The sequence below is a fragment of the Elephantulus edwardii genome, unplaced genomic scaffold (assembly GCF_000299155.1).
Source record: "Elephantulus edwardii isolate Elephantulus edwardi_28Jun2011 unplaced genomic scaffold, EleEdw1.0 scaffold00137, whole genome shotgun sequence".
NCBI classification, from domain to species: domain Eukaryota; kingdom Metazoa; phylum Chordata; class Mammalia; order Macroscelidea; family Macroscelididae; genus Elephantulus; species Elephantulus edwardii.
The window spans coordinates 2,827,223-2,853,275 of record NW_006399887.1 but is presented as its reverse complement, the minus strand read 5'-3'; the positions used below and the strand labels follow the sequence as shown (position 1 = coordinate 2,853,275).

The 26,053-nt window shown below is 40.7% G+C and overlaps 1 protein-coding gene across 1 annotated transcript in view; it reads right to left on the bottom strand.

Moving 5' to 3' along the window:
• FRYL (FRY-like) overlaps nt 1-26,053 on the bottom strand; it is a 174,800-nt gene that overhangs the window by 9,525 nt on the left and 139,222 nt on the right. The window contains exons 53-56 of the mRNA XM_006894156.1: nt 19,226-19,476; nt 14,179-14,386; nt 8,367-8,516; nt 7,380-7,478 (exon numbers count right to left, since the gene is read on the bottom strand). Of these exons, the coding sequence (XP_006894218.1) occupies nt 7,380-7,478; nt 8,367-8,516; nt 14,179-14,386; nt 19,226-19,476 (708 nt within the window). The remainder of the gene's footprint in view (nt 1-7,379; nt 7,479-8,366; nt 8,517-14,178; nt 14,387-19,225; nt 19,477-26,053) is intronic.

Genomic DNA, 26,053 nt, shown 5'->3' with positions numbered 1-26,053 from the left:
CTCTCCCCCATAGACTTCAATGCCGTAAACTGGATGAAATATGTTTATGGCATCAAACTATGATTTTTAATACTGCATGCTTAGTGATATGACATTTCCCAGCACTGGTCAGCATAATGACTTCCAATTTTTATTCTGCCCAAAGAAAAGCTTCAGTTCTGTAGTTTCACAGCTACAAACTGGCCTGGGGGAGGTGGGAAGTGTGGACAGGTTTACACCTTTGCACCCAGTGCATATAAGAGAGTTTGTGTACAGATCACTATCTAGTACACATCCAATCCATCTTCTGGTCATTATATATTTATTCATGCTTTTGGGTGTGGAAGGTGAAGAGAAAGTGATGACTTAAAGTTTGTGGGCTATGGTTTTGATGACAAAGTGAGGTTATCAAAAGTAGTAAAATATTGAAGGCCATGATCCTGGAGAAATGGGTATTGAAGAAGAGGCCAACAGTAGGTCTGGGAGGCTAAAAAAGTAAAAAGATTTCTAATCTCATGGTACTGCAGGGACAAATAGTGTTCAATTCTGCTCAAGCTGGCAGGGTCTTGGCAAAGACCTCAGGTTCTCACTTGGGATCCTTAGATGACCATGTCCAAGGAGCAAGGCTACTAGAACTGGATAAGCTCTGATAAAAGTCTCAAATACAGGCTGGAATCAGATATATATCCTTAGTTTGACTAAAGAAGGAAATGAAATTTTCTCTTGGGCTGTCATCCAGAGTTTGTATAGTTCTTCAGAGGTAATCTCTAGCATCTCATTAAAACTGTGCAGGCATGCTAAAAAGAGAATGCAGTAACAGAGTCAACAGAAAGGAGAGGCATAGAAACAGACGTCTAAGTGATCCAGGTGTTGGGAGTTATCAACCACGAACTTCCAGATAATTATGATGGCATGCTCAGGAGGGTGAACTGCATCACAAAACTGGACTGTATAAAAACAAACACAGGGTAATTCTGGAGCTGAAAAGTACTCTCACTGAAATAGAAGAGTTCTTCCTGATCTTGCTCAGAGTAACTTATAATTTGACAGTCATGTGATGACAGGAGTTAGAAGTTCCTGGCTTGCTGGTTGTCAGCAGGAAGGAACACCATCATTCTCCTCCACATCTACTAGGAAACCGTTGTTGTTGTTGCTATGTGCCGCTGAGTCACCTAAGACTCACAGGAACCTTATGTTCAACAGCCCTGAAACCTGCTCTATCCTGCGCCAATATTACTGTATGCGACACACCTACCCTCATTATTCCTGTCACTGTATCAATACATTGCACTGATGGTCTCCCTCTCTTTCTCCATCTTTCCACCCTTCCAAGCATGATGTCCCTCTCCAAGGACTGGTCTCTCCTTGGAACATGTTCAAAGTATGTCAGATGAAGCCTCAGAATCCTTGCCTCCAAGGAGCAGACCGGCTTCACCCTCTCTAGGATGAACCTGTTTGTTCTCCTAGCAGTCCATGGTATATTCAATACTCTTTTCCAGAACCACAGCTCAAAGGCATCAATTCTATTTCTATCGTCCCTAGTCATTGTCCAGCTTTCTGATCATAGCAAGCAACTGTGAAGACTATGGCCTGGATCAGGCACACCTTAGTCTCCAGACTGATGTCATTTTTCTTCAGGACTCTGGAGAGGTCCCTGACAGCCGACTTTCTCAATACAATTCTTCTCTTGACTTCCTGGTTGCTGGTGCCAAGAGTGTTGATTGTGGAGCCAAGCAAACGAAAGCTGTTAACAATCCAAATCTCTTCACTACCCATCATGATGCTTATGCTAGGAAACTAGGTGAAATAATTTTCCAGAGTTTATCCCAGATTACACTCGAAACAGCATGATGGTACAGAAACTGTAATAAACCCTGTATGGGCCAGTCGTGGAAGTTGTACCACATTGCTTCTGCTGAATTTAACTGGTAAGAGCAACTTATAAAAGTCATTCCAGATTTGAGAAATGGAGAAAATGACAGCAAATTCATTTATGTTGCAACGTCGTATGGGCACAGGGAGGCGTCATTCACTGGGACCATTACTTTAGAGTGTACTACAGCTTCTAGGATAGGTAAGGACTTCGTAAGACCTGTAACCATAATGGGAACTTTTTACATTTTTAGCTTTATTAAAATAATCTTTGTCCACCAAAAGACACTGTTAAGACACTGACAATGTAAGCCAGAGTGAGAAAGAAAAGTATTGAAATCCTTCTATCAAGTAAAGAGCTTGCCTTTAGAATAAACAGCTCCTCCAAATCAGGAAGAGAACCAAAATCAATACATTTGCAAAAATGATCTAGGAACTAGAAGGCAGAATTCAGAAAATAAGCATCTAACAAAGACTTCTAGATGGAAAGGTGCTTAACGTTACTCATCAGGAAAAAGCAATACTTTGAACAACTCACACACATCCACCAGAAAAGTGAATTTTAAAAACTGGCATACCACCTATGGGAAGCAAGTGTAACTCTTGCACACACTTCTCATAGGACAGTCATGGATACCACCTCTTCTTTTTTTTAATCCTGTTTTGCAGCTAGGGATTTTGAAATTTTTTTTTTTAAAGTCATGTCATAGGTTTTGTTCCCTTAGATAAATACCTCGGAGTAAGGATTGCTGGTTTTCTATTATTCTAGCTTTTTTTAAAAAAAAAATGAAAATTATTTTATTAATATTATGTATATAAAATATTTTTTTATTTCTTGCATTTTTTTCCTTTTAATTTTACACTGGTTTACCTACTAAGTTTTTATACACTGCCCCTCACACTGAATCTTCCCTCCCTCCAGAAATGCTCAAAATCACTAGCAATAAGAGAGATGCAAATCAAAACCACAATGAGATACCATCTTACTCCAGTAGCAGTGGCAAAGTTTAACAGGACAGAAAGTAATAAATGTTGGGGAGGATGTGCTGAGACAGGAACTCTGACACAGTGTTACATTGTTGGCGGGAATTGTACAATGGTACAATCACTCTGGAAGGCAGTTTGGCCTTTCCTCAGAATGCTGAACATAGAAACTCCTTATGACCCAGCTATTCAACTGCTTGGAATTCACCCCAAGAGAATGAGAACCGGAGGCAAGGATTTTAAAGGTTCTTCTGACATACTTTGGACATGTTGCAAGGAGAGACCCGTCTTTGGAAAAGGACATCATGCTTGGGAGGGTGGAGGGACAGCACAGGAGAGGAAGACCCTCTATGAGGTGGATTGATTCAGTGACTGGGATAATTGGGGTAGGTATTTCGGAGACAGTGAGACTGGCACAGGATAGAGCAGAGTTTAAGGCTGTTGTACACAGGGTCGCAATGAGTTGCAGACAACTCGACGGCACATAACAACAACAACAATATACCATGGACTGCCAGAAGAACAAACAGGTTCATCCTAGAGAGGGTGAAGCCAGACTGCTTCTCAGAGGCAAGGATTCTGAGGCTTCATATGACTTACTCTGGGCATGTTGCAAGGAGGGACCAGTCCTTGGAGAGGGAGGTACGTCATGCTTGGAAGGGTGGAGGGACAGAGAAAGAGAGGGAGACCAAGATAAGATGGACTGATGCAATGACTGGGGTAAAGAGGGTAGGTGTGTCAGCCAGAGACAGTAAAGTTGGCACAGAACAGAGCTGGTTTCAGGGCTGTTGTAATAGAGTCACTGTGAGTTGCAGGGAGCTCGACGGCACATAACAATTCTAGGCAACATTTAACTAATTGCTAGGTACTTTACATATGCCAACTAATCATTCATGTACAGTGTTTGTGTTTCAAATTCCTTTCTAGAATATTTAGGGAATGTGAATCACAATTTACATGTAGTTTGGGTTGTGCTGTGTTGTTTTTTTTGTTGTTGTTGTTGTTTTTTAAAAGGCATGATGTCCTGGTGGCACATTGGTTAAACACTTGGTTGTTCAGTGAAAGGTGAGCAGTTCAAAATTCTATCAGGAAGTTCTCTGTCTGATCTGGTTGCTATGTGTTAGAATCGGCTGGATGGCAGTGATATTTTTCAACCTCTCTAGTGGACAGTGAATAGGGATGATAGGAGAATTGATGCCTTTGAGCTGTGGTGCTGGAGAAGAATGTTGAATATACCATGGACTGTTAGGAGAACAAACAGGTTTGTCCTGGAGAGGGTGAAGCCAGAATGTTCCCTGGAGTCAAGGATTCTGAAGCTTCGTCTGACATATTTTGGGCATACTGCAAGGAGGGACTGGTCCTTGGAGAGGGACATCATGTTTGGGAGAGTGGAGGGATGGCGCAGGAAAGGAAGACCCTCGATGAGATGGATCGATTCTGTGAGTGGAGTGGTGGGAATGAATGTGTTTGAGACAGCGAGGTTGGCACAGGATAGAACGGAGTTTAGGGCTCTTGTACATAGGGTCACTATGAGTAGCAAACGACTCGATGGCACATAACAACAACAACAACAAGTGGAACTCTATCTGCTAAGCATTTAATATTTGTTAGGGAGTTCTGGTGGCCTAGCAGGAAGAAGCTGCACTGCAATCCAAAAGGCACACAGTTTGAATCTACCAGGTACTCTGCAGGTAAGGATGGGCCATCTTTGCTGGTGGTTTTTATTGCCTCTGAAAAGCCACTGGAGGGTCAGCTATGATCAATAGACAGTGGTGAAGGAGGAGGAAGTTCAAGCTGCTCTGAAGGACATGGCAAAATACAAGGCCCCAGGAACTGATGGAATACCAACAGACCTATTTCAACAAACAGATGCTGCCCTGTATGTGCTCACCAGATTGTGCCAAGAAATCTGGAGGACAACTAGCCTGGCCAACTGACTGGAAGGAATCCCTATTTATTCCTATTAAAAAAAAAGGTGATGATTAAGAGTGTGGAAATTATTGAACAATATCAAATGCAAGCAAAATCCTGATGAAGATTATCCAAAAATGACCGGAAAAATACAAGCCAGGTTTAGAAGAGGGTTGGGAACTACAGACATTATTGTCAATGTCAGATGGATCTTGGCTGAAAGCAAAGAGTACCAAAGGAATGTCTATCTGTGTTTCATTGACTATGCAAAGGCATTTGACTCTGTGGATCAAAGCAAATTGTGGCTAACCTTAAGATGAATGGGAATCCCTAAGAACACTTGATTGTGCTCATGTGAAACCTATACTTAAGACAGGAAGCAGTCCTTGGAACAAAGCAAGGAAATACTGCATGGCTCAAAATCAGGAAATGAGTGTGTTAAGGATACATTCTGTCTCCATACCCTTTCAATCTATATGCAGAACAGATCAATTGGGAGGAGGAGTTTATAAGGAGGAATGTGGCATCAGGACTGGATGCATTATGCAGATGACACATCCTTGCTTGCTGAAACAGAGGAGGACCTGAAGCATTTGCTGCAGAAGGTCAAGCATTATAGTCTTCAATACTGATTGAAGCTCAACATCAAGAAGACAAAGATTCTCACTGCTGGGCCAATTGGTAGCACCATGATAGATAGAGAAGAGAGTGAGGTTGTTAATAATTTTAGATTGCCCAGCTTCACAATCAACACTCTTGGCACCAGCAGTCAGGAAATCAAAAGATGAATTGCATTGGGGAAGTCTGCTGTGAGAGACTTCTCCAAACTGCTTAAGATCAGTAGTGTCAGTCTTGTTACAAAGATGCGCCTGAACTAGGCCATAGCCTTTGCAATTACTTGCTATGCATCAGAGAGCTGGACAATGACTGAGGATGAGAGAGTTGTGGTGCTGGAGAAGGGTACTGAACATTCCATGGACTGTGCAGAGAGCCAGCTGTTCTTCAGGGAAGAATGGCCATCTCCTCTTGTGTGTTTTAGTGCCTCTAAAAATCTACTAGAGAGTTAGCTATGAGTTGGTTCTGACTTGACGGCATACAACAACAACATCATAGATATTGTTGTTATTATATATATGTAATATAAAATAGAGCTCTGGTGCCTAGTGGTAAGAAAGTGCACTGCAGTCTCAAAGCACATACATGGTTAGAATCCACCAGCTCCTCTGCAGGAGACAGATGGGTGACCAACTTCTATATGAGTTGCTGCTTCTGAAAACACTGAAGGGTCAGCTATGGCTCAGTTCTAACTTTATAGCACATAACAGCAACAGAGAAATTTATCTGATAGACCTTTAATATTTTTTTATTGTGAAAGACCCATATCTTATTTTATAGAGAGGAAACCAAGCAAATTATACGTGAAAAAAACCTAGTGATTTGTGTCAAAGTCAAAAGCATTTCATTTTCTGCTCTTACTGGCCAGTCCTTGGGAAAAGACATCACGCTGGAGAAGGCAGAGGCTTAGTGAAAGAGAGGAAGTACCTCAACGAGATGGAGTGACACAATGCTATGAAGGGACGCAAGCATGACTGTGAGGATGGTGCTGGACAGGACAAGGGGCAGATCTGTTGTTGAGAGGATCACTATGCATCACAGTTGACTCGATCGCACATTAACAACAATTACAACCAATTTCTTCAGCTGAGAGCTGGACAATGACTAAGGATGACAGAAGAAGAATTAATGCCTTTGAGTTGTGCTGGAGAAGAGTCTTGAACATACCATGGACCGCCAAGAGAGTAAGTCTGTCTTGGAGAGGGTGAAACCAAGTTTCCCCTTGGAGGCTAGGATTTTGACGCTCCATCTCACATACTTTGGGCACTTGGCCAGGACGGACAGGTCATTGGAGAAGGACACTGTGCTCGGAAGGATGAACAGACAGTGCAGGAGAGGAAGACCCCAGATGAGATGGACTGATACAGTGACTGGGCCCATGGGGGTAGTTGTGTCGGAGTTAGTGAGATGGGCTCAGGAGAGGGGAGGCTTCAGAGCTGTTGTACACAGGGTTGCTATGAGTCACAGGCGACTTGATGGCACATAACAACAGTTAACAATTATAGATGCATTAATAATGACTGGTGACTGGAATGCAAAAAATGGACACAGAATAAAAACACTGGGTTAAGCCTCAGAATTGAGCTACCTTTCTCAGCGCCACACTGTAACTGAGGAAACATTTCTTAGCTGGTGTGGTCTCTAGCTCACTACGTTTGTTCTTCCTCTGCTTGCTCATGCTCCCAGGGACAGCACAAGAATAAAGGTCACCACACAGTATCACGATGCTTTCTCAAAGGAATACGGCCTTTATTTCATGCCCAGCAGCGGCTGGACAGTCTCCTTGTAGAAGTTTCTTCCCGTGCTGTGGTTTCCCACTGTGCTCCTAGGCTCTTATTAGGCCACAATATAAAAGCCAAGATAAGAACTGAATGAACAGAAAGCTCAAGAGACCTCCCCACACAGTGAAACCCTTAGACATGTGCAACCCCCCTCATTTGTGTCTGGGCTAGTCAGCTGCCTGGTGAACAGGGCTGGTAAAAAGGGTAAACTTTTTCACACGGTGAGCGGAGACTGACCTGCTCGGCTGCTTCTCTCTTGGCATTGTATGTATCCAGGTGTTCCTGCAATTCCAGGACACTGAACTTGAGTGTTTCTAGCAATCCACATGACATCAGCTGTCAAATCAGAAGCACAGTGATCTGGTTACCATTTCTGAGCACAATCAGGAGACTGGCAACTTTCAGGTCATGACATTTCTGCTGGTTGGTCTTTGGTCCAACTTGGTGGCAGTGTCCCTAACTATACTCTGTCCTTACTAAGTGTTGACCCTCACTGGGACAGCTAATCACTCAGGCAGTGGGATTCCAGGGCCATCAGAAAGGACAGGTTCCCCTTCAAATGTTTTTAAATACTGGCTCAGGCAAGAGATGGTTCATTAGATCGGTATAAGTCTTAAAAGAATTCATCCCCTTTGAGGCTTTAACAATCTTCACGCTTTAATGTAGTAAGTTGCTCAGCATATAATATGTGAGTGTGGATGAAAACAAGGCAGGGAAGGAGGAGCCTCGGTACTCCATTGAAGGAGAATAAGAGTGGAGAGAGGTCAGGATCTGTAGGCCTAAGGCACCACATGCAACATACCGGAATTGATTTTTCTATTTTGCTATGTACTTGTCATTAAATTGGAAGTGTGAACCATCATACCAAAAATCTGGAATTCTTTTAAAAAAAGAACATTTATGGAATGATGTCAGTCAAATTTAATTTTAAAGTTCATCCTACTGGGTAAGGAGATGTGCTGTCAACTCAAATGCAGGACGGTAGAATCCATCAGCAGCTCTGAGGGAGAAAAAGGAAAAATCTCCTCTTGTGTGATTTACAGCCTCGGAAAAGCCACTGGAAGGTCAGCGATGGCTTGGCTTTAACTCAATGGCACATAACAACAATAGTTATATTTTATATTCCTTTCTAGAATATAAAACTTAAATCTAAGAAATATGAATCAGGACTTACATGTCATTTTTTCATAGGTGCTTAACCACCAGTCCGCAAGAAAAACTTACCGTCTCTGCATCCACAAAGACTGTAGGGCATTCTGAACACACCATCATCACTTCCAGTGAACTTTTAAATTTGGTACCAATGCGCTGCAGACTCTCACCAAGGCAGCTGACTGCCTCGTTGGTCAAGTCGCCAAACTTCTTTTGAATTGTCTATAGGGAGAGGACAAGGGAAGCATAAGGAAAAGTTCAGTATTTCATAAGACAGCATGTTTCATCTTTTGGTATAATTTATAAGGAGGAAAACTTTTATCTTTACAAAATTCTACGGTAATGATAAACAGAATTCTAATAATGGATTTGTGAATCCATGCTTTCAGGCAGTTCTCTAGGAACCATGTTCGTTTCTATCCATGTTGACCACCCAGCTTATGAAAGGGACTTTAAGAAAGAAAGAAAGAAACTAAAGACACGTGCCACTCATCTCCCCAATCCTGAGACCTGTTTATTTGGAGAAAATGGGAATAAATACCGTAGAACCTTAGAAATAAAGTCCTTAAACACTGGAAGAATTATCTCTCCGAAGTTAGAAGGCTTATCTGACTTTTTTGATAAATATAATTCATCATGCTTAATTTTGGGTTACCACCTGACTCCAACCAAACTCACAAACTAAGTCTTATCATCTCAGAACTCAAGAATATTCGTCCACACAGGGCACTCAGAGTAAGCACTCAATAAATTAGATGTTATCAGCTATTGTTGTGTGCCATCGAGTCTGAACTGACCCACAGCTGGCCCTCCAGCAGGTTTTCAGAGGCAATCAATTGGCACAGGAGGAGAAGATTGCCCATCCTTCTCCCACAGAACAGCTGGTAGATTCGAACATCATGCCTTCAGAATTGCAGTGTAGCTTCTTACCACTAGGCCACCAGAGCTCTCTATATTATTAAAAGATACAGTTATATATAATTAGTTAGTGTGTTCCTGCATGTATAACACTAGTAGGTGGCATTATTAAAATAAAAAGCTACAGTCTCTGATTTTAAGAAATTTCCAACAGTGGAAAGAGAAGAATCCAAAGTAGAAACCAAGAAACAATACAATGAGTTTTGTTGTTGATTGCCTTGAGTTGAGCATGACTCATAGTGACGCTATGAACAAAAGACCTGAAGCCTTTGTATAACCATCATTGTTTCTCCAAGTTCATAGAATTTCCAAAGGCATGCGGTTTAGGAAGTGGATGCCACTCCTGCTACCAAAAAAATGAGCACAGAGTGAGAAAAACAGATGGTCCAATTAGTGAGCACAAACGAACTTCAACAAGGAAGAGCTGAACAATGGAGTAGTTGGGAAGACTTCAATGAGCAGATGGACCTCAACTGGGTCTTCCAAGATAAGCAGAACTCACTTAGAAAATTCAGGGGGCATGAATTTAAACAACAGAATTTCTATGTCTTTTCTTTTTATGACAATGTTAGTTGCTCTGAGTTGATTCCAACTCATGGATTCCTATAGGGTTTTTTTTTGGTTTGTTTGTTTTTTAAATTATTATTAGTTTTAATGAAAGTTTACAAACTTTGGATTTCCATTCCCTCATTTTTCTCCTCTCCTATTTCCTCACTTTTCTCCTGCCCACTCCTCCTCCCAGTTCGCTTCTCTTTGAAAAGTAAAAGAAAAATTCTTTCATTGTTATACAATTCCTCCCAAGTCCACTGTACTATGCAGCCTTCATTCTGAACTCCTGTCATGACAATAATGCCTAATCACATATCCCTTTTAAACAGTTTTCTCCCTCATCTGTTTTAATGCAGTATACATAATTTATCCATCTTTCTCAGTCTCCCCAAATCCCCAGTGTCAGTCCCACTTTACAAGAGTGGCACTATGCAGTATTTGTCCTTTTGTGACTGAGATATTTCACTCCACATAATGTCCTCCAGGGTCATCCATTTTTAATAATATTTCATGATTTCCTCATTTTTCAGAGCTACATAGTATTCCATTGTGTGAATGTACCACAGCTTCTCTATTCACTCATTTGTTGATGGGCTTTTAGGTTGTTTCCAACTCTCTGCTATTGTGAACAAAGCTGCAATAAACAAGGGTGTGCATATAACTGCTTGGGTGGCAGTTATGGTCTCTGTGGGGTATATTCTCAGCAGTTCCACTGCTGGGTCAAATGGTATTTCTATTTGCAACTTTTTAAGAAAGAGCCATACTGCCTTCCACAGTGTTGCACCATTTTACACTCCCACTAACAGTGAATAAGGGTTCCAGTTTTTCCTCACCAGCATTTGATGTTTGCTGTTCTGTTAAATTTTGCTATTCTGACTGGGGAGAGATGATATCTCATAGTTGTTTTGATTTGCATCTCTCTTAGAGCTAGGGATTTTGAACATTTCTTCATGTGTTTGTTGGCTATCTGAATGTCTTCTTTGGTGAAGTGTCTATTCATATCCTGTGCCCATTTTTCAATTGGGTTGTTTACTTTTATCTTGTTGTGGTGTAGATTTTTGAGGTTATGAACTTTAAGGAAACTTAGGCTCAATTTACAAGGTGCCTTTGGGTGAGTTCAACCCACCAATCTTATGAGTAGTTGAGCACTTAAATCATGCCACTTTACAGGGTTGTTTTTATGTACCATTGAGTTGGAATGGACTCATAGCTGAACTGCCAGTTGGTTTTCAGGGGCACTAAATCGCACGGAAGGGGACTGCTCATTTCTGTTCCACAGAGCAGTCAGGAGATTCAAATGGTGTGCCTTTGAGATGGCAGCACAACTCCTTACTAGAAAGCCAGCAGGGTTCTTATCTCTATAGAATACTGACATTAGTGCCTAATATTCTAAGGAGCACCAAAAGAACAAACAGATGTATCTTAGAGAAGGTGCAGCCAGAGTACTCCTTGGAGGCAAAGATGATGAGCTTTCTCTCACATAATTTGGGCATGTTGCTAGAAGCAGCTACTCCTTGGACATCATGCCTGGAAAGGTGGAGGGAGGGTCAGCAAGAAAGAAAAAATCCTCAAGCAGGGGGACTGACACAGTGACTAGAGCAACGGGCTTCAGTGTGTCTGAAATTGTCAGGAGGGTACAGGATAAGACAAACTGCAGATCTGCTGATCATAAGGTCGTCATGAGTCGTACCTGATGGCACCTTACAACACCTCATGGGGTTGTGAGGATCAATTTAAATACTGAAGTAAAGCATTTAGCCTAGTGTCAAGCATCTAGTGAGTACTCAGTAAGTACAGATAGTATTATTACAATAATTATTTTACGACAGAAAGGAACCTTAAGAGCTAAATTTTTTAGGATCTTTACATGATAATTGTAATGACAATTACAAATTTTGTCAACACACTGACTACAAGCTCCTTTGAAGGGCCCATGGCTTATAGTTCTTTGGTATTCCTGGTGGTCCTACCATGTTGTCGTTGTTATGTGCCAGTCGAGTTGCCTGTGACTCATAGCGACCCTATGTACAACAGCCCTAAAACCTACTCTCTATCCTGTGCCAATCTCACTGTCTCTGACACACCTACCCTAATTATCCCAGTCACTGAATCAATCCACCTCACAGGAGATCTTCCTCTCCTGCAGTGTCGCTCCACCATCCCAAACATGATGTCTGTCTCCAAGGACTGGTCTCTCATTGCAACATGTCCAAAGTATGTCAGACAAGCTTCAGAATATTTGCCTCCAAGGAGCAGCCTGGTCTCACTCTCTCTAGGATGAACCTGTTCGTTTTCTTAGCAGTCCATGGTATGTTCAATACTCTTCTCCAACAACATAACTCAAAGGCATCAATTCTCCTTCTATCATTCCTAGTCACTGTCCAGCTCTCTGACACATAGCAAGTGACTGCAAAGACCATGGACTGTATCAGGCACACCTTAGTCTATAGAGTGACAACATTGCTCTTCAATACTTTGGAGAGGTCTCTAACAGCCGACTTTCCCACTGCAATATGTCTTTTGATTTCTTGCCTGCTGGTGCTAAGAGTGTTGATGGTGGAGCCAAGCAAACTAAAGCTGTTAACAGTACCAATCTCTTCACCATCCATAATGATGCTGTCAATTGGCCCAGAGGTGAGAATCTTTATTTTCTTGATAATGAGCTTTAATCCAAAGCGAAGGCTGCATTCCTTGACCTTCTGTACCAAGCGCTTCAGGTCTTCCTCAGTTTCAGCAAGCAGGGTATTATCATCTGTATAATGCAGATTGTTGATGAATCTTCCTCCATTCCTGATGCCAAATTTCTCCTCATATAGCTCAGTCTCCTAGATAATCTGTTCTCCATATAGACTGAAAAAGTATGGAGACAGGACACAATTCTGGCATACACCTTTCCCAATTTTGAACCACGCAGTGTTTCCTTGCTCTGTTCTGATTCTGATGATTGCCTCCTGGTCCGAGTATAGGTTTTGCGTTAGCACGATCAAGTGTTCTGGGATTCTAACTCCTCTTAAGAGTTAGCCACAGTTTGCTGTGATTCACACATCAAATGCCTTTGCATAATCAATGAAACAGATAGCCATTCTTCTGGTATTCCCTGCTTTCAGCTAAGATCCATCTAACATTAGCTACAATATCCCTAGTACCATGGCCCCTTCTAAACCCAGCCAGCACTTCTGGCAGCTCTGTGTTGATGTGCTGTTCCAGTCATTTTTGGATAATCTTCAACAGAATCTTGCTTGCATGTAATAACAATGATATTGTTCAATAAAAAGACTTCCACACTCTGTTGGATCACCTTTCTTTGGAATAGGAACAAATCTCTTCCAGTCAGCTGACCAAGTGGTTTGTCCTCCAGATTTCCTGACACAACTTGGTGAGCACATCTAGGGCAGCGTCTGTTTATTGAAATATGTCAATTGGTACACCATCAATTCCTGGAGCCTTATTTTTTGCCAATTCTTTCAAAGCCTCTTGACCTTCTTCCTTCATCACCACAGGCTCTTGCTCATATGTTGTTTCATGAAATTCTTCGGTCTCTTCCAATTCCTTTCAGTACAATGACTCTGCATACTCTTTCCATCTTCTTTTAATACTTCCTGGATCATTTAATATCCTGCCCAAAGCATCCTTAAGTATCACAACTCAAGGTTTGAATTTATTCTTCAGTTCCTTGAGCTTCAGAAATGCTGAGAGAGTTCGGCCCTGTTGATTTTCTGACTCCAGCTCCTTGCACATATCATTGTTAATACTTTACTCTGTCTTCCCACGCTGCCTTTTGAAATCTTCTGTTCATCTCTTTAGGTCCTACCATAGTGCATAAATTGTATCTGGTGTTGTTTTTAGTTTTATTCTACTTATCTTAGTGGAGAAATCTCCATACTAGTCAGTTGTGTTCAGTATCAGCAATGCGATAATATCACTAAGGGAACTTTGGTGGCCTAGTGAGTAAGGACTTGCAGTGCCAACTCGAAGGTAAATGGTGCGAATCCACCAGCAGCTCCGTGGGACAAAGATGGGCAATCTTCTCCTTTAAGCCCCTGAAAGCCAACCGGCAGTCAGCCATGTGTCACCTCCAACTTGATGACAAACTACAAAATAACAATAACCCAAAAGTGAACCAAATAATCAAATTAATTCCAACTCAGTGACTTCTTTTGAAGTACACAAATCTTTCTATGAGGAGACAATCCACCTTTCTTCTAAGGCGCAGCTCGTGGGTTCAAACTGCACACCTTTTGGTTAGCAGTCGAACATGTAACACATTATATGCCACCAGATTAGAAATTTTCTCTAGAAAATAGTTAACTTTTTAAAAAAAATTATCAAATTTGGAGATCTAAATTTTAGAAGGAAAACCCCAGCATTGCCAGATAGTAATTCGATGACTCAATCCTGAATGGTAAACCTCACTGACCTGAAACAGCCTGGAGAACACATGAAAGGTGAATACAGCACAGGATCCGTCGGAGTCAGACAGCATCTGATTGACGTGGCAGCGCCAGGCTTCTTCCTCATCGTCGTACACCACTGGCTGAAAGGCCGCTATGATGGCTGAGAGGAACGGCGACGGGAGTGGTGACGTCTGGGCTTCGGGGAAATCGTCCTGCTCATCTTCCTCTTGGCTGTGAACACACACATCACAACTATCACAACACTGCCTCTTCAGAAGCACGCAGGCTCAGTGATGGAACAGAAGTTATGTTTTTGTATGACCACACACATTTAGTACCAGTGAAATTATCTAACTAAAAAACTCACTGCAGCCAAGTTGAGCCAGCTCGTAGCTAACCTTGACCTTCTAGCAGGGGTTTCTGAGGCTGTAAATCATTGCTCACCTTCTCAAGAGGCCGCTGGTAGATTCCAAGCACTAAGGAGCTTTGTGTTAGCTGAGAACTTCCTACAGAGTGAATGTCTATATCCCCTCTACTTAGAATCTTTAGAAGAAGCAATCTGATTACACACAGATTCACTTTTTTAAAATTTCAACCCAATGTATACAATTTAATGATTTTCAGAACATACACAGTTCTGCAAATACTATTTCAATCAATCGTAGAATGATACTTCTCACCGATCAGCAGTTAATCCTCATTGTCCCCTAAATTTTTTAGTTCTATAGGGTAGATTCATTCTTAAAATAACCCAAGCCCTTTACTATGCTAGTGCTGTAGATAATTTCCATGTCTTTGAATAATAGAAATGAGGATGTTTTCATACTGAATGATCCATTTTGGGATCAGATATACTGTTTATGTATCACAGTCAACTCGACAGCACCTAAGAGTAAATATGAAAACGGCTCCAAAGTGATGCTGTGGATTTTAAGGGGGACGGGGGGGGGGGGGAAGGTTTTTTAAAAAAATTAATTTGTTTATTTATTTTGGGAAGTTTTGATTACGTACCTTTGTGCCAAGTGCAGTTCCATGTGGCTGTGGATTATTTCCAAGAACAACTCAGTGAAAATTAGGGACTCTTACTATGCTAACATTATAGATGATCAACCAGTGACAGAGCCAGAATTTGAACCCAGGACTCTAAGTCTCAGGTCAGTACCATTAGTCATGATGCATAATGTCACCTGAGCTATCTCATTAAGTGCACACAGAAAAGAAACAGAAGCCCTGGCCATTGCCTTTGAGTTTATAATCTCAACAATCAGGTAAGCTATTAAAAAAAGAGAACAATTTTTGAAAAGGTGAAGATGTATTTAAAATACTATCCATAAATAAATGTTACTCAAGGTCTAACAAAATAACCAACCAAAACCCAACAACAAAACCAGAATAACCAAAACCCCCTATTGCTTTTGAGTTTATTCTGACCCATATCAATCCTCTATCAGGTGTCTGAGGTTGTAAATTATGGGAGGAGATCGTCCCTATTTTTCTTGTGGAGTGGCTAGTAGATTTGAACTGCCAGTCTTTCAGCTAGGCTAATACTTTGGACATGTTTTGAGGAGAGACCGGTCCTTGGAGAAAGACATCATGCTTGGGTGGGTGGAGGGACGGCGCAGGAGGGGAAGGCCCTCTATGAGGCGGATTGATTCAGTGACTGGGATAATCGGGATGGGTGTGTCAGAGACAGTGCAATTGGCACAGGACAGAGCAGAGTTTAGGGCTGTTGTACACAGGGTCGCTATGAGTCACAAGCGACTCAATGGCACATAACAACAACAACAAACAATAGGTTACTACACAACCAGGACTCCTGGATTCATACTATAAGGAAGCAAATAAGGCCTCCACAGATATGATGGAATAATTCATAGGAAAAGAGGGACTGAAGAGTTGAGGGTGGTGGTGGAGAGGAGATCAATATGAAGAAAACATTCAAAATGAGAAAGTAGACCTCAGAAAGATTGGTTTTGAAAGTCTATTTGTGCAACAAACAACATCATGATAGATGGAGAAAAGACTGACATTGTCAGTGATTACATGTTACTTGGATTACATTTTTATTTGATTACATTTTACTGCCCCTGGCAGTTATAGTCAAGAAATCAAAAGAAGTGTCAGCTGGGAAAGATCTGCTGTCAAAGACCTCTTCAAAGCACTAAAGAGAAAGGATTATCAGTTTAAAGACTGAGGTGAGCTTGATGCAAGCTCTGGGATTTTTGTTTTCTATGCATATCATAGACAATGAATACAGATGACAGAAGAACTGATGCCTTTGAGCTGCCAAAAGAACAAACATACCCATTTTGGAGTATGTGCAACAAGGGGGCTCCATAAAGGCAAGGATGGTGAGATTTTATAACATGTATTTTAGGCATGTTGTCATGAGGAAAAGGAAACTGTGCTGGGTATAGTAAAGGGTGTGTGGAAGAGAAGATCCTCAGTAAGAAGGATTGGCATCTGGTCTACAATTATCGGCTTGAGTGTGGCAGAAACCATGAGTAGAGTGCAGGCGGGGCCAGGCTTCGATCTGTAGATCACGGGGTTGCTCTGAGTCAGAGTTGACGCAACAGCACCTGACAACAACTGTGGCGACTGACTGTAACAAAATCATCCGATATCTGAGGATGTACCTCTCTATTTAGGAGGAATATGCTATTTCATTCCAGCTTTCATACCTGGAGCTAAGCGAATTATTTGGCATTAGCTTTTTGGAAATTATATTAACTAAATATATCTGTCTCAACATTCTATCTGGCATCCCTGCACTTGTATGTGATTAATGCCTGACTGATTATTGGTGATACTATAATATTCATATCAACAATATGAATAATATATGTCAATAATATTTTTTCCTCGACACTTGGGTGCCTTTCATCGTCGAGGACTCTCCTTCATAGTGTTGCTATGAGTTGCCTGCAACTCGATGGCACTTAACAATAATAATATCAACAGAGAGAGAGAGAGATCAGCTGGCCCAGTGGACAGAAAGCGATGCTACCAAGCCAAAGGTGGGTGACTTTTATTCTGCGGCCCTCAGGCCTGTCTTTCATTGTTTTTGTTCAGATATTCCTCTAGGTCGTATAGTCCTGGTGTACAAGTTGCCGTACCATGGTCACTTGTGGTTGCTGTGAGGCTGAACACTGTGACAGTGATGTGTCAAATGCGTTAATGGTTGGCTACCCAGTGCGGAGAGAGAGTGGGGTGGAGCTCCCCAATTAAAACAAGCTTGGAGGAGGAGTGGCATCCGCTTCCATAATAGCTTGCCTCCAGAAACCCTATGAACCTGTAGAGAGGAAGAAAGGCACCCAAGCGTCGAGGACTCTCCTTCATAGGGTTGCCTGTGACTCGACGGCACTTAACAACAACAACATTTATTGTCTATAACTCAGTATTTCTTTTCAAATTTAGGTACACATTCTAGAAATAGTTGGAGTAAAAAAACACCCTTATGTTAAAAACTCTATTAATCATTTGAAATGTAAAAGTGTCATTTTTATTTTAAGAGGAGAATTCTGAAATCCTTACTCGTTGTGAAAGACTAATTTCTAGGATAAGGAAATAGGTACAGCTATAGAGCATTTGGAAGCAGGAGTGGCATTCACTTGCTAAACAACACGCCTCCAGAAAGTCTGTGAACTTTGATAAATGTTGATAGCTATAGAAAGGCTTCATAGGGTTGCTATGAGTCGTGTTTGACTCTAAGGCAATAAAACACAACAACATAGAGCATTAAGTACCTTTAAAAAGAATACTTTTATAAAACCATTAATGTAGAATGAGTATAAGGATCCATGGGGGGGTAGAAGCAGAGGTTATAAGGATATGCAGGGGGAGGAGGATTAATCATGGGGTTGAGCAATTCGATGAGTGGGGGAGGTGAGGCAAATTGGAAGAGTTTGTTCTGGAGCAAAATGTATTTGAATTTTATAAATAAAATAGTATAGTAATCAAAAAAAGGGAAAAAAAATCAATTGACCATATGTGTTTAAAAAAAGAATATATTTTGAGCCATAAGTGCTTAAGAGCTTTAAGTAATAGGGAAGACAAAGTAATAGATAATTGTTGTTTGCCATCAGGTCAGAACTGACCCTTAGCTGACCCTCCAGTAGGTTTTCAGAGGCAGTGAATCTTATGGGAAAGGACTGCCCATCCTTCTCCTGTGAAATATCTACTGGATTCGAACTGCGTGCCTTCGGAAATGCAGCAAACATTCTTACCGTTCGGCCATCAGCGCTCCCTAACAGAGAACAGGTGATACAAAAATCCGAACTGCTATACAATCACTTAAGTCATTCAACAGAGACTACTTTTTTTTTATTATTTTTGTGTGAGTGTACCGTCAAATCAGATCTGACTGGTACAGGAGGAGATTGTCCCTCCTTCCCGGCAGAGCATCTGGTGGATTCGAACTGTGTGCCTATGGGATTGTAGCTGCAGCTCCTTACCACTAGGCCACCAGAGCTCCACAGAGACTACTTTTATACAGTAGAACATTCAATATTTCCTTTAAGAATCATATAGAATAATCAGTTAATTCAATTAAGTAGTTAGCCCAAGAGTAAAGAAAAACAAAGTTCTGTTTGGAAATTTTTCATAGTTTGTGATGATAAATCTTGAGTGAATGGAGCATAAACACGTAAATGGAATAATCTAGCAGAAAATGGGTCCACATAGGCATAAAACTTTAAACACCTACCAGTATATTACATGTTGCTTTTAGGTACCATTGAGTTGACTACAACTCATAGCGACTCTAGTAAGTTTATTCAGGTATTGTGACACTTGGATTTGGTCATGGCGTATCATTATACCACACTGGCATTCAAACATAACTAGCTGGTGTGCCTTGACATACAGAATGTCCTCAAAGACAGAAAGAAAAAAGCAAGAAGCAAAAGCTCTTCATAGCTAAGTAATTTAATTTTTTAAAAAGTTATAGAGGGTGATGATGGACTGAAATAGAAAACGAAATGATGGTAAACTAGATGAGCAGAGCATTTTGGGGGAGGGAATGGAGAAGAAAAGCTTACTGGTATCACGTTTGTGATACCGGATTCTCACCTAGACAGTCCGGAGAAATCAGCCTGTTCTTCTTCACACCTCTCATCTAGTTCCTTCAAAGCTAGAGTAACGTCCTCTTCACAGATCGACTCGGGGTAGCTTTCAGGAGCGAGAGGCTCTGGCATCTCCGTTTCTTCTATATCCAGAATTCCTTGACACTCAAGAGAATCCTGCGGATCTTGAATTATGTATGACCCTTCATCTTCAAAGCCTGTAATAGCCTGTTCCTCCTTTAATACTGAACTCATATCCTGTAAAACAATCACACCTTCCATTAACTGAAAACCAAGTCTATCAAGGTTTATGCAAGTTTAGTACATAAAGCAGTTGTGGTTTTTAGTTGTTGCTGAATTAGTTCCACCTCATGGTGACCTGTGTGTGCAGAGCAGAACTGCCCCTTCAAGTTTCCAAAGCTTGTGACCAGCTAAGAGCCTCTGCCGAGGCACCTTTGAGGAATCTAAACGGCCAGCCTTTAAACATCTGCATCCTCCAGATACTCCTTATATGATATTAAATGAGACTGTCTAGCAGATGTAGATTGGTGGTAACAGTTACTTATTCAGTGTCATGATGAAATTTTTCCCCAATAATATATTTAATATTTTGTAGTGAAGAAAAAAAAAACACACACAAACACCACCCACATAAATATCCCATGGACTACCAGAAGAACAAGCAGATTATGGCGAGGAGAAGGATACCAGGGTGCTCCCTGGAGGAAGGATGGTGAAGCTTTGCCTCTTTGGGAATGTTGTTAGGGGGGCCTAAGCTTGGAAAAGTAGTGGTGGTGGGGGATCAGGGCAAGAGTGGAAGACCCTCAACAAGAGGGACTGACAAGGTGACTGTAACAATGAGCTCGAAAAGGTCAGAGATGGTGAAGATGGCACCGGACAGGGCAAGGTTCACATCTGTTATTCATTTTTCAAACAGACACCATGGTCTCCTAGCCCTGAGCAAGTGATGATGAAAATGAATAGTATAAAGTGAACTAATGGCTTTCTTCCTACTCGCTGTAACATTACACGTAGTGCAAGTGCTATCAGTACAGGTTTAAAGAATGCCTCACACTACTACAAAATTGAAAATACTTCCCTGATACATAACCTGTCAAATCAAGAGCAGTTTTTATTACATTAATTAAATGGGAGATAAACACTAAGGATATGACATTTTGAGATAATTTTCTTTCAGTTTCATTTAATTATATAGCAGTTCCTCATCTCTTTTTCATGAATAAAAAGAAAATTTTCCTTCCAAAACATGACAAGTCAGGGGACTTGATGTGAGGCTAGCTTGGCCCTAGTTTATCTGAAGGTAAGATACACAGTTCTGATCAAACTCTGTTCTAGATGTTCTAGTAGAAATAGATTTCTATTGATTTAGAGTATTAGTGATATGCTAAAAATGAACGTAGGTTAAGATGTAAAAATAGTAGTGTAGCTGGTTAATACATAAGGTGCCAAGACTTCCAGCCATCATCTGTTCCATGGGAGAAAGATGGGCAGTCTCCTCGCTCAAGAATGTAGACTAGAAAGTCAATGGAGGGTCACTATGAGAGGAATTTGACTCCATGGCAATGGGTTTAATAGGTAAATGCAGTGATATGTATGCTAAGTATAAGGTAAATATCTTAAGACCCACCCAAAGGATCATGAGTGTTCAAAGGGCCAAGTTTCACATGTGTTTGGGGCAACCAAGATCCTTGTCTTTGGAAGAATTAACGTATAGGGCTTTGAAAAATATGATAAAGGGGCTGGTATGCCAGGTAAAGGGAAAAGAAGATATCAAAAAGCATAGAAATATCACTGGAAGGGGAGCTCTGGTGGCCTAGTGGCAAGAAGCTGCACTGCAATCCCAGAGGTGCATGGTTCAAATCCACCAGATGCTCTGCCGAGGAAGGAGGGACAATTTCCTCCTGTACCAGTCAGATCTGATTTGACGGTACACACACACACACAAATAATAAAGTAAAAATAAAAATTAAAAAAAAAAAAGAAAGAAGTATCACTGGAAAACATGAAATGTATCAAGAAAACATTGGTCTGGATTCAATCAGTCAGATACCCTTCTCAGGACATCATTGTTACATAATGTAGTGTAATTGTTACTGAAGAACTTACAAGTATTTCAAGTTTCCACCTGAACTACCACTACTATTTTTTCAGGATTTGTCCCTTAAAGGAGAAAAACATTAGCAGTTTGGAAAGAGAGTTTATGTGGTAGTGCAAGAGACATCTGACTGGTATTAGGAATTTTTATTGGTATTATAAATTCTTCATCAATTAGAAAATACGATGTTATTTTAACTCATAAAACTTAACTCAATACTCTCATTTCTCATTGTGTTGTTGTTATGCACCATTGAGTTGGAACTGACTCATAGCTGAACCTTTCAGCAGGTTCTCCCAAGGCAGCAAATCTCACGTGACTGCCCATCTTCTCTAGTGATAATTTTGATGACAGAGGTTTTAGCCATAATTTCTGTTATACAATATATGTTGCCATTTTCTAAATCCACCTCTCTCTCTGTCTGTTCTGCACAAAGATTAATCTAAGGGAGGTAAAAAAACCTCAACTCACTAAACTTCTGTCATCAAATAATTTAATTCCAAGCTATTAGAAAGGTAAGAAAAAAATCCTTTGGGAAGGTTTATTCTATAAACACAGTAAAGAATTTTATCCTCTCTAGAGCTCAGAGTATAACTTTTAGGGACAAACTGAGTTACTGTATTTTCTGTCAGGACATAAAACACTTTCTTCTGTTCAATTTCCTTCATTTTAAAACAGTACAAGGGGAAAATGAAAAAAAAAAAAAACAAACCTATTTCATGAGTGTATTTTTTTCTTTTAATTAATAAACTATATTATCTATTAAAAGTAATGAAACTTATTATGATATTGTCTTGAAAATAAAGTTGAAGTTCTTTTTCAATTCTCTGGTGTTTTCCAACTTTAAATCCAACTATGTTGACTATTCTCAGGATATTTTTTTCTGGTAATAATTCTAATGTCAGTAGCACTAGTTCTAAATTAAATATTAATTTTTTTAGTATATGTGCTGCCGAAGTGAGCACAAATATTACAATTTTTTTAAAAAGATACTATTCAAAAACTTTGATGACTTTTTTTCAAAAGAACTTGCTTTCTTTGTCTAATCCCAATGTACAAGCCCTAAGGAAGACCTTCTCTACACTTTTATACTAGTTTTGTCATCTCTTATAAAGAGCTTAAAGCCACCATCCTAAATTGCCTGCCTTATTACAACAGTTTTCTAATAAATACCCCCAAGCAGCCCATCTATTTTTTCAGAATACATAATTTCTCCCTCCTAAAGTAACAATAGTTTCCTATCTCATTGTGTATAAAAGCCAATTATCACAATGGTATTATAGAGTTAAGCCTCTCAGTTTTCTCTCTTGGCCTTATCTCCTATCATTTGTTACTGGTTTATTCTATGTATCAGAGGCTGCCCTTCAAGTTTCTGCCTCAAAGCTTATAGGATTTCCTTACAATGGGAAAGAACTCTCTTGACATCCCCCACCTCACTCAGCCCAGCCTCTCATGCTTTCCTCAGTAAGGCCTTCCTGCCTGTTGTTGTTGTACATGCCATCAAGTTGTATGTGCTTGTGACCCATAGTGACCATCTGTACAGCAGCTCTGAAGCCTGCCCTGTCCTGAGCCAGTCTCACTGACTCCGACACGCCTACTGCCATTGCCCCAGTCACTGTATCAATCCATCTCAGTTGGGGTTTTCCTCTCCTGTGCCGCCCCTCCATCCTTCCAAGCCCAGGCAGCATGCTTCCTGCCTGCTCTATCTCAAGTGCCTTCTTTCCCCTCCAAAAGGCTTCTCTTTCCTTACTTTAATTTTCAGAATTTATCATCCAATATATTTTACCTATTTATTCTAAAATTTCCTTAATCTCCATTAGAATATAAAATCTCATAAAACAGTGGGAAAAAGAAACTTCTGTTCCTTTCATTCACTGCTGAGTTCTCAGTATCTACACAAAGAAGGTACTTAATAGATTTTTATGACAAGAATGAATGAATTCTCCGTCCTTTTCTCATTTTGGTGCACATCATACTTAGCTGCTTCACTGTCTTTCTCAGGGTAAGACCATCTCCTTGGTCACTACTGCAACCTGTAAACTATATAGTGCCTGGAAAGGAGCCTATTAAGTACTGTTGAACAAATGACCTTCCTATCTAAAAAAACCAGTATTTCCAACAAATCTAGATGTATTCCAAGAGGTAGTTTATTCCATATGATGGTAGCTAGCTTAAAAACAAACTAAGTAAGCTATTTCCCCCTTCTGTTAAACAAATTAAAATGCACCATTATTAAACTACACTGATTTTGTTAATTTCTAAGTATCAATCTACGGTTTCCCATGAAAATTCTGAATGACTTTTTTTTTCAAAACATGCTATGATTAAAACTAGATATAGATTAGATTAATAACCAGCAGTTAAAGTTCACTTAAGGGAGCTCTGGTGACTTAGTGGTAAGAAGTTGTGCTGCCAGGCCAAAGGCACAAGGTTCAAATCCACCAGTTGTTCTTTGGGAGAAAGATGATTTCCTTCTCATAAGATTAAATGACCTCTAAAACCCGCTGGAAGGCCATCTATGAGTTGGTTTTGACTTGACGGTATCTAACAAAAACAAAGTTCACCCAAGTAGGCACTCAACAGCTGAATGAAAAACATCTAGTTAAGGGTCATCTCCAAAGCCTATATACTTCTCTTCTGTAAACGTTTCCAATTTTTTTAATTTAATGGTGAAATTAAACATGGCAGAATATATGCCCCCTCGCCATTCCGTATCATCATTTTTCATGCTCGTGCAGCACCCTCCTTGTCGCTTCTCATATTCTTCTAGTGCATCTCCTTATCTTCACCACTGCTGGCCCATTCTCCCCAGCTCTGTCGATTGTGACACCAGAACACCAATCAGACCACATCATTCTCCAAATGCAGCCCCTAGACTGCGTGTTCCAGGTAGCTGGCACTAGGGATTATTTTCCACTTTACACCCCCACCCCCCGATTTTAAAATAAACACAATCACACCATGCCCTCTGCAAACAAATGGCCAGTGGCTTCCTGGCCACTACACTTCTTGGCTTGTTACACCAATCTTCAGAACAATTCAGCCCACCCATCCCTCTGCTTCCTTCTCCCTTTCTCATGCTCTCATTTTCATCTTTTGTTCTTCAGGCTTTTAAGCCGCTGCTTCCTCTGCCCAAAAAACATTTATCCTCCAAATCTTCAAGAACTGGCTCCTTCTTGATTTAGTATGTAGGTGCTACCTCAAGTACCATTCCAGCTAACTTCCTCTCTCATTCACTGCCACATGACTGCTATATAATCCTTTCTGCTCTCTCTCATTGCATTTGAGTCAGAACTGATTCATAGCTGACCCTCCAGTGAGTTTTCAGAGGCTATAAACTGTATGGAGGAGACTGTCTAACTTTCTCCCTTGGAGTCACTAGTGGATCTGAACTTCCAGAGAAGGACCATCTTCGGGTTAGGAGTACAACGCCCAGTGCTCATGATTTTCTGATGAGTTATTGCTTTTTTATTCTACCTGTTTATTTATCTGTTTCTTCTACTAGTCAAGATTCATACAACCTAGAATCTTTGTTTCGTACAGGGCTACATGGGAGATTTTGACAAATAATGGATAAATGAATGAATGCACTAAGTCTACTTAGCAGTCCCTTCGAGGTCTCTCCTAGATCACATACTAGGTATCTCCTGAAAGACCCAAACAACTCACAACAACTGCAAGATAAAGTTGACTTTCTTTCGCATGGCCTAGAAGACATTTCTTCCTTTGAATACTTTCACCTCTCCTACTGCTGCCAGTCCTTCCATTTCAGTCTCTGGCCAGTCTGAATTCCCAGCTGTTACTGGAATATGCTGTGATGTTTCACATTTTCCTGTCTTTCTCCATGGTGTATCCTAGGAAGTTCCCATTGCCTAATCCCATCCCTGACCTCAATGCAGACCTGGATGCCTTTCTTCTGGGCAGTTACTGAGCTGTGAACATGTCTATTATTGAGTTGTTTATTCTGAAGTGTAATGTTCCCCTGCCCCCCCTTTTGTCCCTTTTACACCTCCATCTCCCTGTAAATGTTGCAAGAACAGGGCCTATGCCTTGATCATCTTCCTAGCACCTAACAGAATTCTTGACCTCTGGCACAATCTCAGTGTTGTTGTTATGTGCTGGCTGGTCAACCTCGACTTACAAGGACTCGATGCACATTAGCTCTGAACCCTGCTCCCCATAAATGTTGTCTAAATTAAATTTAAATGTCACACATACACTACTAGTATGAGCATTTAAAACATTGCTGAGAAAGATGCTATTACAATTAAAGAGGTTTGAAATATGCAAAATAAACTGCTCACCTAACAAGGACAGGAGAATCCAATGTACTAAAATAATATAACCAGATGAGTCTAGACTGGCATTAATTCAGTTAATGATGACTAAATAATAGGGTTCCTCCCCAATACTTACCAAGGTATAAAAACACATACAACAATAACAGGTTTATAGCAATGACATTATGGGGGGGGGGGAAATCTCTAATAATCTTAAAAAAAGAGAACACTAAGAAGACTAATACTTACTTATTTGTGGTCATTAGCGTGCAATCTGGCTTACTCCTCACAGGCCTTCCCACAAAACTTAATACTAGTGGTTCCAAAGAGTTTTTTTAAAGGCTTAGGTCCAGCCAACTGCTAACAGAGCTAGCCTGAGGTTTTGATCCTGATCAGAGCACCAATCACGTAATGCAAACACAAAGCAAAAAAAAAAAAA